This window comes from Filicampus tigris, chromosome 1 (assembly GCF_054856515.1).
Source record: "Filicampus tigris isolate MCC_2025a chromosome 1, RoL_Ftig_1.0, whole genome shotgun sequence".
NCBI classification, from domain to species: Eukaryota; Metazoa; Chordata; class Actinopteri; order Syngnathiformes; family Syngnathidae; genus Filicampus; species Filicampus tigris.
Window position 1 is genome coordinate 37,843,417 of NC_141217.1, and position 18,197 is coordinate 37,861,613.

General features: G+C 44.6%; 1 protein-coding gene across 2 annotated transcripts in view; it reads left to right on the forward strand.

The window, feature by feature from the left end:
* The first annotated feature begins 3,655 nt into the window (after nucleotides 1-3,655).
* Nucleotides 3,656-18,197, forward strand: part of LOC147153968 (low-density lipoprotein receptor-related protein 1-like) — a 98,959-nt gene continuing 84,417 nt past the window's right edge. For both annotated transcript variants that reach the window (XM_086038448.1, XM_086038456.1), the window contains exons 1-2: nucleotides 3,656-4,304; nucleotides 14,861-15,001. In XM_086038448.1, coding sequence (XP_085894574.1) covers nucleotides 4,232-4,304; nucleotides 14,861-15,001 — 214 coding nt within the window. In that variant the 5' untranslated portion in view covers nucleotides 3,656-4,231. The remainder of the gene's footprint in view (nucleotides 4,305-14,860; nucleotides 15,002-18,197) is intronic.

An 18,197-nucleotide genomic window follows, 5' to 3' on the forward strand; every position in this document is an offset into this window, starting at 1 on the left:
TCTACAGCTGACAATGAGGCACTCGAAAGTGGCCACACCAATGTACTTTTCCATTTGTTGGCATAGCTAGCCAGCTAACTTCACGTGACAATTGCGCCAGATAACTGCTGATGTGAACGAAGGTGCTCAAATTGTGAGAGCGCCGCAACTCCCGCCCAAGCTGGTCCCTCTTTTAGCCACACCCCCCAAAAATCTGCAAAACTGTAACAGGGAGGAACAGTTTAATGATTTATCTCCTCAACTGAGAACTACGTAGTTCTCAGTCTTTGCACATGTTGGCAGCAGTTATCTCCTAATATGTCTAAAGTGTTTAGAAACAAATCTCCCCTCTTGAATGAATTGAATCCAACAGCCAATCCAAACTTGATTTGATCAAGCTGTTTGAAGGAGAACAATCCACTGTGTGTATGTTCTGCTCAAAGAGCTTCAACGGCACACAACACCTGCTGGAATCCACCAATCCAGACTGCTGTGAAAATGTCAAGTTGATCTTTGCCAGTGGATGGGAAATGCTTTCCCAGGACTTGTGTATGGGGGAGGGTTGCGGAGGTGGGCCGGGAGTGTGATGCTGGGGGGGACGGGTGGCGGTCGGGAGAATGCAGGCTGCCGGTACATGCTCGGCATTCCTCAGGTGTTGTCAGCATAGCGCGCTCATTAATTGCCTCGCTGTGAAAACACGCAGCGGGCCGCACTTCTCCCGGCAACGTTCACTTTGCTAGTGCAGGACGCAAGTCGGCTGGTCGTCAATATATAATTAGATTTAGGCATAATGTGAAGCAGATTGATTCTTTTGCGTGGTATCTGTTGAGTAATGACACAAATAACTGCATTTGGTGCAGCTCCAGATGCCGATTGTGGCTGAGGGTCAGGATCTTGATTTATGCCGCAATCCATCCAAAGACGGGAGAGCTTGGCTCACGACTGGAGCCAAGCAGCAGACCAAGTGTGGCGCTCAGGCAAGTCCTTCAGAGAATTTGTCATCTAAGTTACAAATATCTCGGTTGATTTTCATCATAGACTCATGGGCCAGATGTCGTCACTTTCATCCTGGACAGCACAATCACAGAAGAAGCAGGTTCTTCCTGTCTGGGAACGCTTCTTTTCCCTTTCCTCCCCCCTCCTTGGCTGGCTGACTGGCTCAAAGCTGGGGGATTGTGTGCAGATGTGGCTGGAGAGAGGCCAGCCCTTCTGCCCTGAGAGAACATGTGGGCTGGGAGTGTTTACGCTGGCGCGCTTTCAAGCCGTCTCCCACACAGCTTGCTGGCGTCGGCCTCCGTGTGACAAAGAAGGCACTCTCAGGTTGCGCTGACACCGCCGATTGTTGATTGACTGTGTTGACACGGCGGAGTGACAACAACGGCAATAAAACCTGCGGTGACCTGCGATGACCCCTAAAAGAGACCGAAAAAAAATGGGTCCCGGTTCCTCAAAATACCCTACCACAACTACACTTGTGTTGTCTGGACAAATTATTCTGGGATTCTACAAATATCATTCACTTCCCAAGATCCCGCCCCCCCCCCCCCACAGATTCCCCACATACTTAGCATTCTCCTTTGTGGTTTAGGCCCAGAGTAAACAGCAGTGGGAAGAAAAGAGTCCAAAAGGCATGCTGGCTTCAGTGATATTTAACCTTAGGTCGGTTTGTCTCAAACACTCACCTGCGAGTGAGAAGCAGGGCCACATTCTGAACAAAAAAAAAAAAAATCATTTGTGAACATCTTGTTATCAAAAGTCCTCTCATGCTTTCTTCAAAAACATAACTCAATCATTCATCACATCTCTCTTAAATGACATAAGAGAGACCGACTGGATGGATTTAAAAAAAAAAGTGTGTTAAATTGAGTACGCGCAAACCAACGTCGCTCACACATAAATTAGTATTTAGCGCCCCCTGAAGGTTGAGATGATCCTTTTTTTATTTTATTTTATTTCAATTTTTGGTCATTCTTTAAAAGAAAAGAAATGAAGGCGGCAGAGAGAAGGAATTCAATCTCCTAATTTCTAATTTATAATCTATATATTATACTCTACTATACTCTATTCTATTCTATTCAATATAGACAACTGCTCAACAAAGAAATGTACAATTTCTTTGGATATGTACTATTGAGATTATAGTAGGGGAGTTAAATTATATTGACTTCTAATATACATTTCAATAGCCGGGTTTACACGAAGCCAAGTATTCCGATTAGAAAGGATCCGAATGACCAATCGGAATGAAAATACTCCATATAAACACCCCAATTGGAATGAAACGGACGAATCAGAATGGAATTTCATTTGGATTCACAGGGATGGTATACTGTAATCCATTTGCCAATCCCAACAAGCGTCATGTAAACAGTTCAATCAGAATAGCCCGGCTGCGTCCGGTCTGCGCATGCTCTGTTTTGACGTAAATGCGTAGTGAGGTCGTTGTATACGCACTTTAAAATGGCAGCGTTTTACCAGAGCTATACGCGATAACTTATTTTAAAGTTCTGCTGGCTTGTTTTTATCAAGATGCTAGTTTAATAAAAATGTGAAAACAATCGCTAACACTGTGCTGAATAGATGAATAAACTCCAGCTTCACAGATCACGTGATGTTTACATCGATCTCCGCGTGTCACACGGCCGTAACACGGCTGAACTGATTAACAGAGTGGAGCAAGTAAACGGCCGATCGGAATAGATCACGTCACATGTAAACAGGTCTCCATGTAAACCCGGCTGTTTATACTTTACATTTAACAGCACGCTCGTCGAGTGGTGGCAGCCTTACAATCAACTAAATAAGTGTAAATGTGTTATTTCAGGTCAAATGCCCATATTTATCATTGAATTAAGATGAGAAAATGAGGACGTGGGTGGGGGTAATACATTTAATTAACTACCCTCTCTAAAGTGTCGCCGACGTAGACAATTTGCAACATTGTCATAAATGTATTTCTTATAAGAAACATGACATGTCCTCGCACTACATCTACTGTCGTCATGTTAATCCAGTAAACCTCGTACGTCCCATCTTTAGGTACGTTGAATTAGAAATACAGCGTAAAAATATGTAAAATGAAAAAAGAAAACAACAACAACCATAGTATTTCCTAAGATACAGAATTAGCACTGTTCGCTTGAATGTCATTTCATTAATTTCTGAAGAAAACAGATGTCACATTTTAAAGCTTCAAAAAAAGCCTCAAAGCTTTTCCCTTTTCATCTCGGTGTAAATAAACTGGTCAATCGTTTGTCAATTTCTTCACCACCAGGGAGCGCCATTTATCATTAAAAGCAGTGCTCCAGTCAACGGCTTTCATCCGACGACTTTCTCTTTTCACTTTTGAAATGACCGCATTGTGGCAATAAATGGTGAAACGAAACAGAATGAAAATGAAAGTTTTTTATTTTCATTTTCAATTGTACAAAATTCACCCACCTATTTAAATGTTGGGATTTGTCAGTATGATCCATTTTATTGGAAAGCAATGACTAAAATCCACACGTGTAGGGGTGAGGCTCATACAGTACAAAGGTCTCACGCTGAATTGAGCCCCCTCCCCAGTCACGACGACGGGCTACAAAAGCGCATGAAATCGGAGGAAAAGGGAGGTGTGTTGACGCATGCGCAGACGCCCTCCGCCGCTCACTCTCTCGTTTTTTTGTGTGGAATCAAGCTGGTTACGTCACAAGCTCGTCCACGGTGCTCGGAGTTGGACATTTAGCATCCACTTTGAGGAGACACTTTGGCGCTCCTTCATTTGGGCATTTTGTGTTTGCCCGTCATTTTATTTGCGGAGTCCTGTGAGGGGAGCCGGCGTGCTCGCGTGAATGTCTGTGTGTGCGTGCGTGCGTGCGCGCGCGCGAGTGTGAGCGAGAGCGAGCTTGTAGCGGTGGTGGCATGGTGGTGAGTGTGTGCTGCCTGAGAGGAGCCACACTGTGCATCATGTTTGCAAGCTGAGCGCCCTTTCCAAGATTTCACATGAGAGTGCTGCTGCAGCGTCTCTTTTAACGCGAGCGACTTCTCCATTTCTTCTTCCTCACCCGAAGAAGAAAAAGAGGAGGCGTGCTGGACTGAGGGTGCAGCCGAACGAACGCACGATCCCACCCGGATCATCGGAGCTGGGGCTCGGATGAGGCGCTCGATCGGACTACTTTGGGGTTAGAGATCCATTCAAGACCACCCCTCACCCCGACCACCTCCACTGCTCTCTTGCCAATAGCAGTGCCGTCGGGGCATTGCTCGGGAGATGGCGATGAGCTGGCTCTATTTGGGATTTCTACTCAGCCTGGGGCTCATCGCTCCTCACGGTGCAGCCGAAGGTAAGACGCCTGTTGGCAGCTCGTGCACTGTCATACTCCGAAGAAAGCGTGACCACTTGATTTTGACCATACGAAGCCAGGCCCGTGCAGTTTACACGCACACACAAAGCGACGACAAACCCACGGCGGCATGCAGCCTGCTTGGAAGGCTACGATCGAGTCATTCATCATTGAAAGTGGCGCACAAATGCAAGCATTTGGCCGAGATCTGATTTTGATTCAAGGGCCTACCACGAAAAGCAAAGCAGACCATGAGGTCATTCACAAAATGAGCAGGCAGAAGAAGCCGACTGGCAGCCAAAGATAGCCCGATCAGACATACATCACGCTTTAATGTAGCTACACTGTGTGTTTGCTTATGAATGATTGCTCACGTGACGTTACCTGGGCTTGTGTTTCCTGTGAAGTGCCACTGACAGCGCAACACAACATAGCGCAGCCCTGCACAGCGTGCCATCAAATAATGCCCTGCAGGTCATCCTCCTCGACTTGACTAATGGGATTTGAACAGCATCGACCTGTTGAAGTGCCCAGCTTGCAAAGTCATGTCATTATGATCTGTCCTCCACACTGTGGTGGTACTTAGCTCGCACAACTTGGATGCACGATAGTTTAGATCGCAAAGGGAACGTGTACTTCATCTAGGTGTCTGGCATACATGTATTGGCACATTGCATTGCTGTCATATGTCCACTAAAGCCAGATACCTAGTTTGCGGACTGTTAGATATTATATAAGCTAAATGCTGTACCATGGGAAGGTTTTTCACAGTGAAAGCCATAGCTGGGGCTGCAAAAGTCACAAAGCTCCTCCCTTCTCCTCCATCAGTAGTATGTAACATCTGGGCACAGGGAGACCATTAATCCAACTTAGATGGGACTGCTGAGAGAGGGGGGGGGGGGGGGGGGCGACCAGCTGAAAAGTGAAATAAACCTCAGCTAGAAGAATTTGTTGAAACAGACACGTGGTTACATCACACCAGGGCTAGGGCCTGTAAATGACCATATGGAAGTTATGTATTTGCTCTCTGGGGCAACTGAAGCTGGTGCGTGTTGGATCTGAATTTGAGTTTGAAATAGTCCAAAGACCAAAGTGAACTAATATAGAGTCCAAATGATAAACCACGGGGGGAGGGGTGGGGGGGCGGTGGTCTGGGGTTCACAGCTGTATTTTATGAATGAGAGAGAGAGGGGATTAGCAAGAGAAAGGTCAAAAAGTCAAAGCAGTTCAGTGGTGAACAGACGGATGGCTTTTACTTGTGGCGGCACTATGGCGCATGTAAAAGTGTTGCCTTACGAAACGCTCTGGCCAGAAAAGGTGCTGCGTAAAGTCAAGCGCAGGACTGACAGTCTTCAATTGAATGCCTCAAAAAGAGCTGTTGTCTTAACAATGTACTGTAGTGTGTAGACTTCCACAGTAAAATATGTTGTCCCGAATCAGTGAACGTGTTCAAGTTCCTGCAGTAAGCGGTTTGGTAACAAGAATATCTCAAGGTAATTATTACATGTGACACGTTGATATTTTGCCACAGTTTTTAAGCGAGCATCATGGATGTTGACATGTTTGATTAGCTTTCATGGGCCACTTAAAATGATGCGGCGGGCCAGATCTGGCCCCTGGGCTTTGAGTTTGACACCTGTACAGGGATGGTCTCATAATTGTCCTCTGAGCCAAAATGTGAACCGGCATCAGTGTAGAATGTAAGTGAGTGCGTCAAAATGATCTTTTGTGAAGGCGCAATCACGTTCCAAACGGAGCTTTTGAGGAGGCCTGCCTCAGTGTTTGCTCATGAAACTTCTGATTGGTGAGCTTCGGCTCTGCTTTGCAGTGGAGCTCATTTCAAAGACTGCTCGCAGGCCCTTTGTGCCATGTTTGTGTCCTAATTGGAGCTATCAATTCGGAATTTCCATCCAAGGTGGCATTCTGATGAATCAACTTGCATAAGTGACCTCAGCAGCATTTGGGAGCGACACTATAAAGTCTGTGGTGAAAAGGACACTGCAGACATCTGCCGGCATAAATTCATCATCCCTCATTAAAATTCAGCTGATGATATCGAGGGCTGCAGCAGTTATTCGACTAACTTGAATAACTACAAAAAAAGGTTGAAGCAAAATCTCAGCTCGGAAGCTTCTCAGGGATCATTTGTACACACGGACGATAGCTACTGCAGTCGCATGCACCAGTCTGTGTCGAATGAAGTTAAGGAGAGTCCTTCAAAGGCAGACAATGCCCAAAGTTGGACATCTGAGAGTGAAATGTGGACCACATCAGCACGTCTAATAATCGCCAACACAGAAGTTGGCCTATCAACGTTAGCTAATTTAATATAGCCGACCATGGAGGGTGAGAACGGATTGTAATCTCCAAAAATAGACACAGCCGTCCGTCCATGCGCTTTCAATTTCTTCCCTGAACAAACGGGTAAAAAAAAACAAACATGGAATGAAAGCATTCAAAACACGAGCGGCCGAAGTCACGGCGACTAACGCGACACCTAGCTGATAGCTGACTCGACACTCTCATCCACTGACGCCCACGTCACTCACCGGGCCAGGGCCCACCTTTTAAAGCATGTGGATGGCGACCCAAAGTGGACCAAACAATACTGATGTGTTATTATGTCTAAAAGTGCCAATGTCAACTTTGGACAGAATATATTTGGATAATCGATAGAATGCTTGATTCTAAAATGATTGATTAACTGCAGCCCTAATAATATTGTTGCGGCATTGGTGGGACGCTTGTAGAGCCCGCAGAGATTCGTTCTACAATTTGTCAAAGTCCTATTCTTGGTGGAAACGAGGCCTTTTGCCTTTTTAGGTGTTTTCCATTCTGTGAAATAATAGTTGCCCAAGACAAAGGTGTGGAAAGTAGCCTGCTTCTACTCCTTCACTTCCTTCAACCGTGACCAAAAATCCGATTAGCATCAATATTGTGACTGTGCGAGCCTGCGAGATGAAAGAACGCCTGTTGATTCCCAATAGCAGGGGTGTGGTGTAATTGCTGTTTTCTGTTCACCACATTCAGCGTTTAGCCACATCCCTAAAAGGAAAAAGCTTGTGTGTGTTTCATGGGCATTTCTTCTTCCTTCTCTTGATAATATCCCGCTTGTGTATGGATTTCATGACTTAAACATTTCTCACACTGAGATATGAGCGTGTGAGGAGGTGTGCCTTTTGGGACACGACGGTAATGTCACGCTTGTCGACTGTCGCGCAGTAGACTTGCGTCTTGCCGAAATGTAGCAGGAGTCTGTGATGTTTTCCTAATACCTGCAGCAGCTGTGAGTGCCGCTTGGCGGCTCAACATCACCAATCGCCAACTCGTCACCCCGTGACCCCAGATGACCACCCACACTTTTGTTTAGCGCCGTAAAAGGTTCGAGTGCAGGGGTTCGTGGCTACTTTTGACACCTGCTCTGCGGAGGTAAAATATCAAGGCTTACTTTTTAAGGTACTTTTATTAGTTTTTAAATGTGTTAATGGTCCTGGGCCAGCTTATTTATCCGATTTGCTTTTATCACACCAACCCTCGCGGATCCTGAGGTCCTCTGGCGCCGGCCTTTTAATTATTCCAAGGGTGAGGACCAAACCGCATGGCGAGGCTGCATTCAGCCATTTTGGTCCTCACCTTTGGAATAGCCTGCCAGAGGACGTCAGCTCCGCAGAGACTGTTGATATTTTTAAGAGGAAGCTCGAGACACACCTTTTTAGTTTGGCTTTACTTTTGACTGAGGATTATTCTTTTCTTATCTTACTGATTTTAGTTCTTAGACTATATTACTGTTTTGTTTTTTAGTTTTGTTGTTCTCTGTTGTTGTTAGCTTTTAGCTCCAGTGTTTCCTCATGGGCGGGCCTCCGCGTTGGAGGGGGTGGCTGCCCTTCACGCAGGGGCCGTCTTCGCAGGGGCTCCGGGTGGCCGGGGGCCTCTACACTTTGTGTGGGGTCCACCCGGCTGATCCGGGCCAGGGGTCTCTGTGGTGGTGGCACCCCCGTGGCCCTGGGCTGTCATTCCCCTGAGCGTGAATGAGCTCCCCTTGGGTAGCCTTTCCTCATATGGTTTCTGTGTGCCTTGTCATGTCTTTCCAACACACCTTATCAGGTTGTGTGCTTTGGGGGGGTGTGTGGGGGTGTGTGTGAGTGCTGATGTACTGGTGGAAATATGTCTTCGGGTTTGTTGGGAGGGAGGGCGGGAACGGGTCTTCTTTTTATGTTGTCTTTTGGATGTTTTACAGCACTTTGAGTTGCATTTTTATGTATGAAAAGTGCTATATAAATAAAATGTGATTGATTGATTACTTTCCTCGAAGTCACGGCCATTGGAACGGTCTGCGGAGCGTGACGTTGGCCCTTGATTCACTATGGAGAAAATTGACTGTTGATCAATCAATCAATCAACTAGCTATTATTTTTGATAGGATAGGAAACTGAATGTTCTGAACACCCGATTCTGCAAACAGTTATTTTTAACACACGAAGGCCTAAAGCGCCTGGCTGAACATCTCCCCAAAACAAAAGGGCAACTATAAAATCACCCTATGAAACCTGAATTTCTCCTAGAAATTCAACTCCTAGAAAATAATTGATATCTCAGCCCATGAAGCAGATAGAAACATCATTCCAAAAGAATTTGAAAGCGTAGACATGGCTTTCACACAGGCCCGAGTTTCCTATTAATGACTGTTTCAATCAAAGATGTAAAAAATGTCAGTGCAAGGGAAGCACTATTTTTTCATACAAAAAAATGGGTGGAAATAATGAAGTACATTATAGTGATAGTATTCCTATTATAAAATACACATTATCAACTTATTTTGTTTTTGGGGTGAGTGAGAGTGAAATGGATTAATAGCATTTCCATTCATTTCACTGGGGAAGATGATTTGAGTGTTTGGAGTTACGAATGTGGTGACCACATGAACAAAACAAAACTTGTATCGCAAGGCACCGCTGTAACAGTTTTTTGTGTGTGTGACTTTGAAGTGTCTTCTGTAAAGGCTCATAAGAAATGTTTTCACCAACTGCGACATCAGTAGTGAAGAAAACATGACGACAACATTGAACAATGTTTTAATTGAAGTTCTTATAGCACTTGGCTCATGTTCCACTTCAGTAAAGCTTAAGTGATTGCCGCTGTCTGAAAGGAATTGTTAATGCCGCTGTCGGCAATGGGAATGTTGAATAATTTGCCCCGTTGGTCGTTATACTTTTTTCAGCTGCTACACACATTAATACTCTGTAACTTGACTTTGGTATTCCATAATACATCCCAAAGGCCTTGGCTGTGCTCCATCTGAATTATTAATGCGGCGCAAAAATTCAGGAATAACAACTTCCATCTGCCCTCTTTTTCCTCGTGTTGTTCCTTATAATGCAAATAGTCTCACTTTGGGATCCGGCTCAAGTGAGTGCAGCTACACCGCTTTTACATTTGACCTTGGGGGGGGGGGGGGTCTCATTACATGATGTTGTTGCTCAGAAGAATTTATTTCCCCAAAAGCGGAGAAGGATGAGATGCACGATAGTCATGTGAAGCAAATTCGTCAAGACTCAGATGTATTCCTTTTTCCTTTAAGGCTGTTATCATTTAGCTGCAGCATCAGCAACTTTGAACAGCAGTCCAACAAACACAGCTCACTATCGTGGCTGAGCCCAAAAATGATCATTGAATTTACGTAAGGCTCGATTTGAGGGGAGTTACTTCAGGTTTCATTTTCCACCAAAATGCACCCAGCATGTGTTCAGGCAGGATACGCTGGCTGCGGAGAAGACCTGAGTTTTGGAAGCGCCCCAAGCCAGAGAATTAATCCTTGTATTGACACAAACAGAGAAGAGGGAAATCTCATCAAACACTAGCCAAATATAAACTATGACATCGCCAGCTTGATTAAAAAAAAAACATCTTTTCTCATCCACCAGCCAACATGGATGATGCTTCCTCAGTGTGCACTTCTACAGGGTGGCTCCAAAACGGAGAGTTAAGTCAAGAGTTAAGGGTGAAGTTAACTCATATTTTTTTCAAGAATATGTTCTATGAAGGCCCACTAGTTGAAACAAAGCATTCAGATCATTATTGCCTCTGTGGAATATGAGTTAAGCAGCAAAATCCACCCATTTTAGCCATACTCGGGGGCGGCCATTTTGTCATTTCTGTCGACTGAAAATGACATCACAAATGCTCAGGGTTCACATAACGACCAATCATGGCTCAGCTTCACAAAACAGGTGAGATGTGATTGGTCGTTACCTGAGCCCTGAGCACCTGTGATGTCATTTCCAGTCGACAGAAGTGACAAAATGGCCGCCCCCAGAGATGGCTAAGAACGGCCGTATTGATTAATATTGCACAAATGCAATATTGTAATTGTTTCAACTAGTGGGCATGCATAAAACATATTCTTGAAAAAAATAATGTTTGGTTTGACTTCCTCTTTCAGTCAGAAGAACTTAGGCATATGAATTTTTTAACGGACTAAAATTAGCTTTCCGTCATGTGTCGTACTTCGGGACCAGCAGCAATGTTTGAGAAAAGTGTATCATACATTTGCTCTCGCGTTATTTGCGCCTGTCAAAAACAAAAGATCCAGAGAAATGGCTATTCAAAGAGGGAGTACATTTTTTTTTTATTTAAAAAAAAAAATTTTTTAGGGAAAGCATTTTTTTTTCTTGTTTCGCAGCTTGGAACCTTTCATTTCAATCCAACTATAAAGCTGTTTTGCCTGTACAGTAACGCCTTGCCTTTTTGTTTCACACATGACATCAATTAGAAGGTGCCTGAATGTCCCTGCAGTGAATTTGTTGTGCAGTGCCGGCCATATTGAGAGAGACATTCCGGGTCTGGGGAACTGGGTCAGTGTCTCGTGTCCCAGCTGGTGATGGTGACCGGAGGCCTCCGTGACTTGGACGGCCACCTCATCCTGTTCCTTCCCACAAGCTTCCTTTCAGCCTTCAAGATTGTTTTGGCAATTTTTGGCCGCTCGTTCAAATCAACAGCACCTGAAGTTACTTCTGTTCTCACATATCATGACATTGGCTTGCAAACCATTTCCTTTTTCTCCTCGAGACTCCCAGTAGGGATGTAACTGTCGGAGCGGGACTCTGTGTACATTTGTGCATTTGCTCAGTGGCTCGTGCTTAATGCTTTTTGCCATGAACAGCGCTTGCGGGCAATTCCGTGTGCGCTGTTTGGACAGCGCGGAAATACAATGTGCGCGCCGTGCGGCCGGCAGTTTACTCGGAATCCAACCAAATCCGCCAGCCTGAGCCAGGAGCACATACCTCTGCGTGCTTCATCCAAATGAATCGCTCAGCATGATCACGTCGTACGATACACAAATGAGTGTTTGTGCTGCCACGAGTTCAAACGGATCTGAGGAGGCTGCAAATTGTTGTCGTTTGTGTGCTTGTGTTTTGCCCGCGTACCCCTAAAACCACTAATTTGGCATTGGGGCTCAGATGGGGCAGTAAAGAAACTGTTGCGTTGTGTTTCACCCCCTACAGTGATTATTGTGAAAAGTCAGTCCTCTCGATCCGGGGCTGTTACGTCTGGAATAAAAATCCCCCCATAATAAGGGAATCCCCCACGTATCGTATTTTCAAAACCCATCTGAAAAACTGCCTTCAATCGAGAGTTGTTCGGACTTCACGTCAAATACTGTATGTGTATGTAGCTCGTGCCATGGTTGTCTGAGCAGCTGTACGTTTTTCTACTCTGTTGTCCAACAATGCACGCATATGTATATGTTTGCATACATTTTATTTGTTTGAATGAATGAGTGAATGAATTTTTTTTCTTTTTTTTTAAACATTCCAATAGTTTCGTTTGTCTTGGTCGTCCCCAAGCGGCAGGCGAGGACCAAAACATCTCGACTTAAATACTTGCTTGCACTTAGGCACTTTAAACTGTTGATTTATTGTGAAAGTGTGTCTCGGTGATCTTGTCTTGTTTTATGTTAACTTCCAAGGGACTACGAATGTAAATTAGCTATCGCTAACATTTACACAGGCATTGTTCCAGTGTTTATTAAGGTGCCTTGTCTCTTACATAAAATAAAAACTTTTTTTTTTTTTTGTTTTTTTTTTATTTGTTTTTTTTTTTTTGGGGGGGGGGGGTATTGTGCACTCAAAGCTCCTTATTGATTTGGGTCAATATCTGGCCCATTTAGCTACACTACCGTATGTGCTCTAAACGAAAACTTGTCATCAAATTTTCTGAATTACCAGAACCCCGTCAATGTTCTTTCCCGCAGTCCAAGCTGCTTGAGGTAACTTGGGTCGCATCATGCCAGTGTGTTGTTCCTTAGGTTTCCAAATTTAGTAACATACCTGTTGGTTGTTTTTACCGACTACTGTGCAGTCATGACCTTTTCATCCCAATTTCCTGGTTATAACCTTTTAATTCTAATAATCTTCTTAGATTAATCCTTACTTCTTTGCTGCCATGAAACCGGCTTTCCTTTCATTCTTTCATTTCCTGTTGTTGGACTCAAATAGTTTTTTCAGCCTAACGAGGCTCTTCCAAAAAATGGCTACCATCTTGGCAATTTACTTTGAAACGAAAGGAAGTGTATCAACAGAAACACAACTCTGTGTGAAATATTAGAATGGGCTTTGGAAGAGCTCTGGCGGGGCAACCGGTCGACCGCCCGCCCCGCCCCCTCCGCCCCCCCGTCCCATGGTCGCTAACCCCTCCTCAGCCATAATATCCAATTAGGCTTAAAGGTTCTCTCCTCCGTCAAAATGTCTGGCTGCGCTGGAAAGCAAAGACAAAATTGGAAGCCACAATGTTTTATTTACACTTTAATGCCCACTCTTGGCGAACAAAGGGCTCCGTCATCCAATCACTTTCAAGCTAAGATTGCGAGAGAATGCCTTCACACAGCGGCAGCAGCAGCGGCCTGTCAGCCAGTTGAATGCTTTTACTCATTTGAGCTCGGGAGTCAGTCAGCTGGACTCAGGCCATGGCGAGCGAGCCTCCCTCTCATTCCTCCATGTCCTCTAAACACATTCAATCAACAGTTCTTTTTATAGCCGTCTCGCTGATACCGCGTGCGGCGTCCGTTGTCATCAATCCGTCGGTCTTCATCGAGTGACCTTGTTACACCACAAAGCATCTTAAAATCCAGTTTGGCTTTTGAGGTGAATGAAGCACTCGGAAGGCACAGTGCTTGATGTACAAGCTTCGTTGTTCCCTTGAAAGTAAGGCCAGGGTCTAAACCCCTCTCGTGGGTCAGCCAAAAAGGGGCGTGGTTGCTATGATACACTAGCTTGATGCTTTCTTGTGATTTCATCGCCACCCCGTTTGGTGCACACCCCTCCAACACACCTCTCTGGCTGCCAAGCACGTAGGGGAGGCAAGTCATCCAGGGCGAGCGAGGGCTTCGTGCCTGCTGAGAATCACAATGAGACCTTTACTACTGTCCTGCCCAGCACAGCATTGCTGCAGTACAGTCGCACCGAACAACCTTCCACCTGGACTTGCTCCTTCGGTGATGTTTTCATCACGTACTCTTCTTTTTCCTCCTTTTGAAAGTCAAATGGCTTGCTCAGGATAGGATGTTTGCTGCCGTGCGCTCCCTTGACTACTTTGCATCATGTAGAATCATATCAAGTCAAATGTCAACATTTGTGTTGTGGTGGAGGGTGATCGTTCTGGTTGGATGATGGAGCCGCCTGTTAGACTACGAAAGAGGTTTCTTGGATCACGGCAGCCATAGATGTATCGCTCTGGCTCGAGGCAGGCACAAAATTAGCTGGAGGCAATTTGGAGTGCAGGAAAAACCCTGGAAGTGCATACAGTTTGCTCCAGTGCGCACTACACAGGGCCTTTCTCCATTGAAATCACATCCCCAAGTCCTTCAAATGTTTCACAAGGCAGCGGGCCTGCCTGCCTGCCTGCCTGCCTGCCTGCCTTGGTGCTTCTTGTGCTGTGCACAAAGCTGTCAAGGGAACAGCAAAATATTCATCGAGTGCAATCCAAAGAGCCACCTTCCTGTGCTTTGCCACTGCTGACGAATGGAGGCAGCCCTTTTCCAAGCTGCCTTTAAAGCATGTCAGCAACGTCAAACTGCTGACGGATCACCAGCGTTGCCGTGGTGCCGCTTCTTGGTGCTACACCGCAACAGTCCCTCGCTGACCAAAAGCCCCGCCTTGTATCCTTTCCAGCAGGTCAGCCTGGACGGAGCGGGATGTGATTCTTGCTTACGTCGATCGGTGTTGTGACATTCAAAAGGTCGTCTGTGGGAAACGTTGAGTAACGCTTAAATGTGCAGTAGTCCAATTTGTTGAAGAAATATGATACAACCAACAAGTCCAATATTAAAAGGCACCACTATTGGTTGACAAGTTTTTTGCTTGCTGACTTTTTAAATGCGATCAAAGCTGTGTGAATCTCAGCTCAGCTGCCGGGTGCTTTCCAAACGTCCCATTTATCGCCGTCGTTTTGTTGATAGATTGTTTGCGATGTGAGCTTCCATTTAAAACATTTATAATTCAGAGGTAGTCCAACACAATTTTGTGGTGACAACTAAGTCATTTGTTTTCTTTTCTTCTCAGCTCCCAAAGCCGACGACCAAACCAGGACCTGCAGTCCTAAGCAGTTTGTGTGTAAAGACCAGACGACCTGCATTTCCAACGGCTGGCGCTGTGACGGCGAAAAGGACTGTCCAGATGGCTCCGATGAGTCTCCAGACATCTGTAAGTCCACAAAAGTATTTTTATGACTGCATATCACAAGACTTAAACATACACTTATTATAAGGCCCGGTATGAACATTGAAACAGCTTTTCCACCATAAAGACTCTTAAAACATTATCGTAGGGCTGCTCGATTATGGAAAAAAATATGAATCATGATTTTTTTGGGGGTAGTAATTGAAATCACGATGATTCAAACGATTATTTATTTTTGGTTCAAAACAAGAAAAAGTTTTCACTTAAAAATATAAAGACAAATAAATGTAAGTAAGTTCTTTTTGGTCCAAACAAAATAAAAACTTTTTATAAATAAAAAGTTTTTTTTTTAAATTTTGAAAAAGGTGCAAATAAATATAAATTCAAGTAGGATTTCCTTGTGTAAACAAACACGTTGGATATAAATTGATATTAATTATTTATTTACGATTATGCCAATTTTGTAATCGTGGAGTGTAATAGTCGTGATTGCAATTGAATTTGGATTAATTGCACAGCCCTACATCAGTGCACACGTTCCTTCTGATCTCGATTGGTTTGCATGTGTAAAGCAGAGCTACACAGTCTCTTGTGTGGCCAAGTGTGACTAAACTTACTTGATTTATGGTTTTTGGTTAACTTAATTCTTGTTGGGTCGTGTTTGACCTTCACTCACCACGGAGTCCCCTACATGACGTTTTCTTTTTCTTTCAAACGGCTGATGTCTTCTCGTTTTGGAGGACGTTTCACCTCTAAATGGCTTAGAAGACTCAAGTGTTCTTCATTGTTTAGATCTTTCAATTTGGTGCCTGAATAAGGGGCATGTTTTGCCCTTTCCAGGAAGGACGCAGGGTCCCAGTGTGTGCTCTCTTGAATGATTACTCTAATTATGCGGCCTTAAAGTGTTCAGGGATGTGTCTGTTGTTGTCTGGACTCTTGCTGGACCAGTGTGCTCCTTGAGAATCTCCTTCTAGCCGTCTCCGTCCCGCCTCCGTAGATTCTGCTGGGTTCAGCCTTCTTTTTGTTTATATGTAGGTTTTTGTTGCAAGTTTACTGTCAGCATCTGCCACACCTTACGACTGTCATGCCACAAGTACTTTCTTCATACTCTGACATGTCGAGACAGGCAGGCGACAGCCAGCTTTAAGGGTCCTGCTATAGTGGGCCAGAACACAGCTTTTCTTTGCATTGAGGGAACATTCACTTGACTGGATATTAGGGGTGTCCTGATTCCATCACGTGATCGGGAATCGGGGCAAAAAGATTGTTTTTTTTCTCTTCATTTTCTGAAATGTTACAGGCCACAAAATGGCCATGTAACCCAAAACTAAAAATATCCTGTCCGATGGAGCACTAATACCTTGATTTTATGTTACACAATGTTACATTTGTTTTTTTTTGGTTTTGTTTTAACATTTCTTATATGCTAACTTGCTAACAACTTAACGTATTGAAATGAAATAATACCTTCATAAGGTAATAATGGTCAGTTTTGATTGAATGATTATTGACACAGATCGAGATGTTTATTATTGCGCTTTGTTGTTTGCAGCGGTGTACAACTGCACTGCATCGTAGTGTCAACCGTTTCTTACAGTATTGTGAGATTTTGCAACTTTAGAGTGACGAGCTGTTATCTGTAACATCAGAAGTGGGCGTTCGTCAGTGCTTTAGTCTGTGAGTTCTCGTCCGTATTTCAGCCCCGCCCGGTCGGTCCGAGTCCGCGGCGTCTAGAACGGACTTACCGGTACTGGTACGTCACAGGCAGGTGCCGCACTTCTGGCACACGGCCAAACAGAAAAAATAAAACATCCTTGTGTACCTTTCGGTCCTGCAGACGCAATGCCCCTTTTTGTTTTTATTTCACCGATCACCACACTGTGTGTGTGAGTGTGTCTGTTGTTTTTATTTGATATATTTTTTTCTTTATTTGGTGGCGTGTCTGCTTGTGCGGCGCCTGCGCCTACGTAGAAATTACAGTCCCAACACCGATTGGTTGTCCATGACGAGGGACGGACTCGGACCACGTGGGTCGGCCGGAAATACTGACGTTAACTTAGTGACGGACTGACCATGCCCATCTCTGATCTTTATACTCATCATGAACCCTGTAAAGCGAGAGATGTTTCTAAATATCGACAATATGTACCTGTCCATGTACTAAAACAAGTTAAACTTTTTTTTTTAGAATTTCACTTTTCCTATCTTATATTTCTTGGGGTGTGAAGTACTTTGGTGACAGGCAGGAGCCGCTACAATATATGGAAGAGCTTGAGCGTCTTTGCCCGCTTCAGCGGTTGTCTGGCGCAATTGTAACTTGCAGTTAGCTAGCTAGCTATGGCTACATCCTGAAAACGCATCATCCCTTTAGAGCGACTTGTTGCCGGCCGTGAGTGCTCACACGTCACAGAGAGAGGGCGAAAGAGCAGGATAGAGAAAAAAAGAAAGTCTGAAGAAAAAAAGGAGTCTGACATGGCATACAACATTAGGACACTTGCTTCCCGCTGGCATGGCCACTATAGAGCACCTCTCGATGTTGTGGTGTTGCCTCGTTGGGATGCATCCTAGCCACCATAGGCTTGAAGTGCATATATTTTTGCGGATCAAAAATGTAGTTATTTGTAGGCATGAGAAAAATGCTAAACAAATTACTTTCTCCAGGTCGGTGGTATTTGATTGACAGTTGACAGTTGAGCAAATTCCACGAATTGGTCATTTGAAGTACTGTGTTCCTGTGGTGAGACATACTTCAAAAATGAACGTCTCCAAAAATTCTGTTGATAAGACAAGCTTGGAGCATTAATTTCTTCTCTCTATCGGCTAAGCAAATGATCTGAATGAGTTGTCTGAGTTGCTTCTATAAAGTGGTGACAGGCAGTTGTGTTCTTCATCTTCTGCACAATGAGCTGCCGAGCAGCGTTTCGCCGCACCGTCAATATACGTTCTGCTCAATTAGCCTCTTCCCATGCGCTCGATTCTGCCTGCCACTTTGCTTTTACTTAGTGGGCTTCTCTATTAGTGAGTCAGCCATAATAATGAAATTCATCTTACTGAAATGAATGCACTTTTTCTTCTCTGCCAGCTAGCTTAGGTGTCTGCTAAACACAGTCATTACTTTCGACGATCTGTCCATTTATGTGAGCAGCAAAGAAAAGGAGCATAGTTGAATGAGTCTGTGACAGCAGCGATGGGGACGAGAGTTTGGAGAAGGAGGTTATTT